General features: G+C 38.9%; 1 protein-coding gene and 1 long non-coding RNA gene across 2 annotated transcripts in view; one reads left to right on the top strand and one right to left on the bottom strand.

The window, feature by feature from the left end:
- LOC136847163 (uncharacterized) overlaps positions 1 to 7,500 on the bottom strand; it is a 250,338-nt gene that overhangs the window by 111,372 nt on the left and 131,466 nt on the right. The gene's annotated exons all lie outside the window — the stretch shown is intronic.
- vermilion (Tryptophan 2,3-dioxygenase vermilion) overlaps positions 1,734 to 7,500 on the top strand; it is a 96,402-nt gene continuing 90,635 nt past the window's right edge. Inside the window, exon 1 of the mRNA XM_067118567.1 lies at positions 1,734 to 2,051. Coding sequence (XP_066974668.1) covers positions 2,023 to 2,051 — 29 coding nt within the window. The 5' untranslated portion in view covers positions 1,734 to 2,022. The remainder of the gene's footprint in view (positions 2,052 to 7,500) is intronic.

The raw sequence follows: 7,500 nt of genomic DNA, 5'->3' as shown, positions 1-7,500 counted from the left end.
ACTACTATTTATAAAGAAGAGGTACTTAAATTTATTTCAAGGTTCCTTCCTGCTAAGCCAGACACTGCGTGAAGCTCACGTGATCCCGTACAGCCTGGAAAAACCACTTGAAATCATCTGGGAGAAGTCACCATACTGCAACACATGATTAAGATTCCCCCATTTCTAATCGAGGTACACGGTTGAGGGAGTCGAATCAAGGCAAAAACTCCCCGAGTGCGGTCATCAACCAGGAAACCAGAATCAGGTGAAGGGAAGACAGAGCGTAGAAATTTCAAGCACCAACCTAGACTGAGGCTGAATTTAGCCCGTGAACAATAATTTTTCACTAGGTAGTTAGATCTGGCGCCATCTCTGTTTCATGTAGTTCCGTGAAGTCTTAAAAAAAGCTGTTCCTTACTGACGACGTGTTGATAACTTCAGGAATTACAGTTGAAATAACATAAATGTGATCTGTGACACTGATTATCAAAATCTATGCAGATATTTTGTGGCATTAATGAAAAACTTAACCTCTTTGTAACCAAGTATTATCAAAATAAGAAAACAGACAATACCAACAGTATAAGAGCAATGAAACAAACTAGGGATAAATGTTACGCCAAGAACCAAAGTATTTAATTCTGCAATAAATCATTTTATAAACCAGCGTAAAAATGTTGTTTAAAAATCATATTATTCAACTCTTTCTCTCTCTCAAACACACACACACACACATGCATTGTCGTCATCATAAATAGCAGTGATAGCAGTAGCAGATCTGAAATAAAATAAAGTGACCGTTACTTTCCTCTCTCTCTCTCTCTCTCTCTCTCTCTCTCTCTCTCTCTCTCTCTCTCTCTCTCTCTCTCTCAACAAGGGGCTGTAGGGTTAGGTGTATACGTCTTATCTTAAAAACTGGACCTTTTCGTAAGCTTTATTACTTTGATACTAAGAATATGTGAAATCTACTGTACTTATCATAAGGTGTGTGTCGTATTTCACGATGCGGCAACCAGTAATAGAAGTATTTCTTACAATTCGTGAAGAATGATACATAAATTATTATTATTATTATTATTATTATTATTATTATTATTATTATTATTATTATTATTATTATTATTATATCTGCCAATGTTGCTGTTTCATAGCATATTGCTTCCAGAAAGCCAAGCTTTATTTAAAACAGAGCTCAACTCTGGACATCAGAATAGCGCCTGTATTTATGGCTGGCAGCGTGATGTACGGTACACATCTCTGGAGGTCTTTGGTGTCATTTTGAATGAGTGCCCAGAAGAAATTGCCTCGATGCCCTAACAATATCACAATGCCCAACATCGACCCTTTCGCCTTCGGGATGAAGCACCATCGAGATAAGAATGGGGAAGAAGGGAGATAAGAATATGAATAGGAGAAACGATATCGGAGATTGGCAATTGGCGGGTGCGGATGGCGGACAGGAGACGGGGAGTAAGGTGCAGCAGGCAAGAATAAGGCTGATGATTAATAAGGATCCAGGCAAGGAGGAATAAGGGCCAGGAAGGAGGAGGAGGAGGAGGAGGAGGAGGAGGAGGAATAGGAGGAGGAGGAGTAGGGACTGGTGCCGAAGGATGGGAGGAGATGGAGGCAGGAGACGCAATGAAGAGGATGGTGGGGCGGGAGTGGGGGGGTGGGGAGGAGGGGAAGATGGGAGGGGGAGGAGTTAAGTCGAGTGAGGAGAAAATGAACAGGCTACGAGAGTGACTGAGAAGAGGGTTAGTTGACTCTAAGACATTTGTGCGTGAACGTGCGCGTCCGTAACGGCTTCCAACACGCGAGAGAAACCCGTCACTTACTAGAAAAAGGGAAAAAAAGATTTAGACAGAAAACTGGACGGAGTCGTAGATTCTGATTTCCCGTCCTGAGAATTTTCTCTTGTTTGATCGACAGGACTTTTTACCGGTATAATTAGGATATTGCTTGAAGTTGCATTTAACTGCCCGGAACAATAAACGACCAATTCGGTTCTCGAGTTAATTGACCAGCCGAGTGCAATACAGAATGAGTTGTCCGTTCGCCAGGGAAAATGGGTATGTCTTTAAAAAAACAATTTTACCGTTATTTTTTCGTTTTTTACTCTATTGTTGATCTTTTAGAATGACAAAAGTGTCCATAAAACTTGACCTTAGATCTGCACAACATAACAGTGATGGTACAAGTGCTTAGAGGTCCTATGTTATCGTGGTCAAGTAGATTAGCTGTATTTTTTGCAGTAAAAAACCCTTAAAATTTTGAATTGTTATGCTGTATCTGTCATGAAATTCCTTACTGCTAAAACAGCGTGTGAGTCTAGCTTCCTGTTTTACTTTTGAAACATGGTCATGATAGGAAACATGTAAATGGTAAATTTTACATGTTCTAATTATTTATATCATAATTTATTTCTCTAGTGGTTTATTTGAACGCAACCTGCCATTTTTTCTTACTCCTTGAGAAGATGAGTGTTCTAGAGCATGTCTAAAATTTTGCGCTATCTGAATTGATTTATGACTGACATAACTCAGCTCTCCTTCATTGTTAGTCCTGCCAAGAGACAACTGTTATGTATCATTGTGTCGGACTGTAATGTACCTAAAAATAAAGAAGAACAAATTTGACTTCCAAAGAGTATCTGCAATATATTATGTAAATAAGCATTCATATGCGTATATAAATATGCATTTGTGCATTCAAGTGTGTGTTAAGTTAAATGTGAAATTAAATACACACACACAATGTAAAATATATATATATATATATATATATATATATATATATATATATATATATATATATATATATATATATATATATATTATAAGAATCGCAGGCAGAAATACTTAGGTCTAACATTACTATAGATAATCAATACTCTACGTAGGGATTGAATGAACTGATAGAATTACATTGTCGGTTTATAAACTTTATAGGAACAAGATAATATTCTTCAGTGTTTCTTCACTTATAGTTGGTGGAATGAGTCTCTCTCTCTCTCTCTCTCTCTCTCTCTCTCTCTCTCTCTCTCTCTCTCTCTCTCTCTCTCTCTCTGGCCCCGTATCGCAAGTGATAGCACGGTCATTTCACAAACTGAATGGCCAGTGTTCGACCCTAGAATCGGACGAAGAGGACGATTTGGGCGAGCTTCGTAAAAATCAGTTATGCCTCTATTGACCAAAGCAGTACATTAGGTATTCGGTTGCTAGGCGACTGTTGTTAGTCGTAGCTGGAATGGAGAGAGAGAGAGAGAGAGAGAGAGAGAGAGAGAGAGAGAGAGAGATGACACGAGTGCTCACTCTCCTTTAACCATGAAAACGAGATGGCCTCTACGAGGTAATCCTCATGGACTCTACGAGGTAATCCTCGTCTCTCTCTCTCTCTCTCTCTCTCTCTCTCTCCCTTACGGACGCGTGCGCACACAAACACTCACACGAGCTGGGGTGCGTTGATTTATAATCTGCGAATCCTATATTCTTTCGAAGAATAAATGTTTTAACATCTTGACTGCTTTGTTATTTGGTTGGTTTAGATTAAATCGGCCTTATACCACCACGGACGCTTCCCCAAGGGTGGACCATAAGTGTGGTATGGCGTTAAATGGGAAAAGAGGTCTGGTGTGGACCTGTAAGTCTGTTTATGTAAAAAAAAATAATGTTTACATAGTATTCTTTATCTCCATCCTGTAGTTTTGTCCTGCGTCTGACGCAATACTTCGAGACCCTATCTCGTACGGTCACAGACCTCATGGGTGGGTACCATGGTAATTAATGGTGGGCAGATCTCCCTCAGATGACCCTAAAATCTAGGGTAACATTAACAGATTTCTTCCTTCCTCACATTAATCTTCTTTCTTAAATTACTTAATAATCTGGGTAACGCTGATACATAATAATGGCCTTGCAATATCCCTCAGATATTCGTCAGATGCCTCAAGAATCGAAGTATATAACATCGATAAATTCATTTGGACCCTTCCTAGAAATCATCGTCATAAAAAGTCCACATAAATTCATCCTTAGATTTTCCTATAAGACTCGACAAAACAACTGAACAATGGTAACAAGAAATCTGACCGGCATGACTCAGTGAATTGGGTAATAATGACGAGTTTGTATGAAACAATTCCTGAGTCATCCTCGAATGACTCCGGGGATCTTCGCAACATTAATACCTCCATTTGAAAGGTTGCACAAGTCTGGACATTTCATGGAGTTTCTATCTCAAATTACGTCCTTTGCTGTCGTCACAGAACTGGTGGATTGAAATGTACGGTTGCCCAGAAGCATTTGTGCTATTTCCGTTATGCTCCCAGGCAACTACAAGGAATAATGCAGATAATTATTATTAAGCTGGTATTCATTACAGCGTCTGTGATATAATATTTATATATATATATATATATATATATATATATATATATATATATATATATATATATATATATATATATATATATATATATATATATATATATATATATGTATGTATATATTGTATTTGAGACGCTGTAATGAATGTCAATTTAGTCATTATTATTGCTGACGCGTATATATTGTATATATCTGACTACTTGTAACTGCTGCTATGCTTCTCACCATTATGGCTATGAGTCTGTGCTTCAGATAAACATAAGAAATTGCTGGAACATTCTGACAAGTGGCCCCAATAATAATAAGAGTAGATTGTTTTACCTTTTGTCTAATGGGCAGATGTGAGTTAACTTTGGTGAATAAAAAATAGCACTGGTGCAGACTCAGACAAAAACGATTTCTTTATAAACATCAATAAACAATCAGCTCACACAACGCAATTTTATCTGATTTGGTCTGATTTCATTATATATTACTCTTTGCAAAACACCATAGGCTCAGCTCACGGGGATAGATGCCCCAGAGGACAAGATGGATATCGCAAGGAGAATTTTTTCTTTTTGCTATCCACGAAAGATGAAGCGCTAAACAGTTATAAGTCCCCCTGCCCCGTAGGGGGGTAGTGCCGTCAGTGCACCCCACGAGGTGCGCTGTAAGCATTACCTAAGGTTCTTTGCAGCGTCCCTTCGGCCCCTTTCATTCCTTTAACTGTATCTCCATCCATATTCTCTTTCTTCTAACTTGCTATTCACCCTATCCTAACAGATGTTTCATAGTGCAACTGCGAGGTCTTCCTCCTGTTACACCTTTCAAACTTTTTTTACTCTCAATTTCCCTTTCAGCGCTGAATGACCTCATAGGTCCCAGCGCTTGGCCCGTGGCCTAAATTCTAAATTCCATTCCATTCCATTCCATAATTCCATCTGGGTGTACGTTATTCCCGGGGTAGAGCGGATTCCATATCAAACGATAACTGTTTGTGAATGCTTTCTCTAGTTTACCATTCTTTTGTTCTGACCATAGGTTTGGAAGCTTCCACGGCTTTTTGTCCTGTCTTTATTGAGGCGTCAACAGAGATCCCTTTTTGAGTAATTTTGCGATTCTTTTTTATTTTGTTGTCATTAGTTGCACTCCGAACTGTTTGCCAAAATTGTTCGCCAACATTGCTCTGTTTCCACGTACTTGACAACACTAAATGCATGTTCTTTTTGCTCTATCACATTCTCTCTCTCTCTCTCTCTCTCTCTCTCTCTCTCTCTCTCTCTCTCTCTCATATCAAAGGTAAATGACATCACCTACTAAAAAGAAACCTTAATAAACGACATTTAAGAAAAAAATCGCTCGCACTTGCAAAGAAGGAAGAATATGACGATCCTTTGTTAAACTGAAAAAAAAATCGCTCTTGTGGATCATTCATTTATTTTCTTCAAAATATCTCCGAAATGAGCCGACAGAAAAACCCGAGTGGATGATTAAGAATAGATTTTTGGATATTTAACGACTCACAAGCTTGTGGTGCTTTGAGCCAAAAAGAATGAGTGAAAACATATACTAGTCTGCTCTAGAAGAAAGAGCCCGTGCCAGCACAGGGTTAGTTTAACCTTAACTTACTAACAACCAATGAACCAAAAGCCTCTGGTCCTGAGTTAACTGAAAACCCAAAAGGAAAAAAGTTTGTTATTATTGTTATTGTTGTTGCTGTTGTTGTTGTTTTAAATATTTATAAGTAACAGTTAAGGCCACGAATTCCTGTGAAAAACAGCAAAAAAATGAAAATAAAAAACTAATGAACTATATGCCTTGCCAGAATATTCATAAGAAAAATTGGCATCAAGTGTGAGGTATCTAAATACTGCTTTGATTGAAGGCCTGATAAATTCTGTGAACAAGTGTATGTATGAACGAGAGAGAGAGAGAGAGAGAGAGAGAGAGAGAGAGAGAGAGAGAGAGAGAGAGAGAGAGAGCACAATATGAATTCAGAAAGAAAATCTTTCAATTTTACTTGAATCATGGACGGGAATGAACCTGCTTGCTTGAATCATGGAGGGGGAATGAACTTTCTTGCTTGAATCATGGAGGGGGAATGAACTTGCTTGCTTGAATCATGGAGGGGAGTGAACCTGCTTGCTTGAATCATGGAAGGGGAATGAACCTGCTTGCTTGAATCATGGAAGGGGAATGAACCTGCTTGCTTGAATCATGGAAGGGGAATGAACCTGCTTGCTTGAATCATGGAAGGGGAATGAACCTGCTTGCTTGAATCATGGAGGGGCAATGAACTTTCTTGCTTGAATCATGGAGGGGGAATGAACTTGCTTGCTTGAATCATGGAGGGGAGTTAACCTGCTTGCTTGAATCATGGAGGGGCAATGAACCTGCTTGCTTGAATCATGGAGGGCAATGAACCTGCTTGCTTGAATCATGGAGGGAGAATGAACCTGCTTGCTTGAATCATGGAGGGAGAATGAACCCGCTTGCTTGAATCATGGAGGGGGAATGAACTCGCTTGCTTAAATCATGGAGGGGAACGAACCCACTCATGAACTGTTCTATCTTGAGTCAGTAATGATGTTTTTCAATCTGAATACATTACCCTACATTCCGTGTGGGGCCATGCTTTTGGTCTGGCTCAATTAGGCAATTGAAGCAAATGAACTCGGAATCTTCAGTGAACTTCAAACTTATTCCTCTGTGGTGTTAATTACTCTGAGTTATTTTGGAATCGGATGACTGGCCTGCTAAATTACGCTGGAACACTTGTTCAAGCAAGCAACAAGGTCACATGTGTTTGCAATCCAACTGACTAGCTCGAAGAACGCCGAAATTAATTGTCATCATCATTAGCCTAGCTGTTAATTCTCCTTAAATTGGATTATTACTACAGATGTTTGGGAATTAGGTAAGTGGTTGGCTAGACTGCGATGGAACTTGTTTAAGCGCATAAATATGACGTGTTTGTTTAAGCTCCATTTGCTCATCTCCCTGAACAACAAAATTACTCTAGGCTATAATTATCACTGTCATAAGCCTAGCTGTCACTTTCCTTTCATCATGCTCTTACATTTTGTACTGTCTACTATATCCACATTCTCTTTTTGTTTTTGGCCGTGAGCTGATAATAATAATAATAATA

The sequence above is a fragment of the Macrobrachium rosenbergii genome, chromosome 16 (assembly GCF_040412425.1).
Source record: "Macrobrachium rosenbergii isolate ZJJX-2024 chromosome 16, ASM4041242v1, whole genome shotgun sequence".
Taxonomy (NCBI): Eukaryota; Metazoa; Arthropoda; class Malacostraca; order Decapoda; family Palaemonidae; genus Macrobrachium; species Macrobrachium rosenbergii.
Note: the sequence above shows the minus strand (reverse complement) of the source record. Positions and strands in the feature narration are given on the sequence as shown.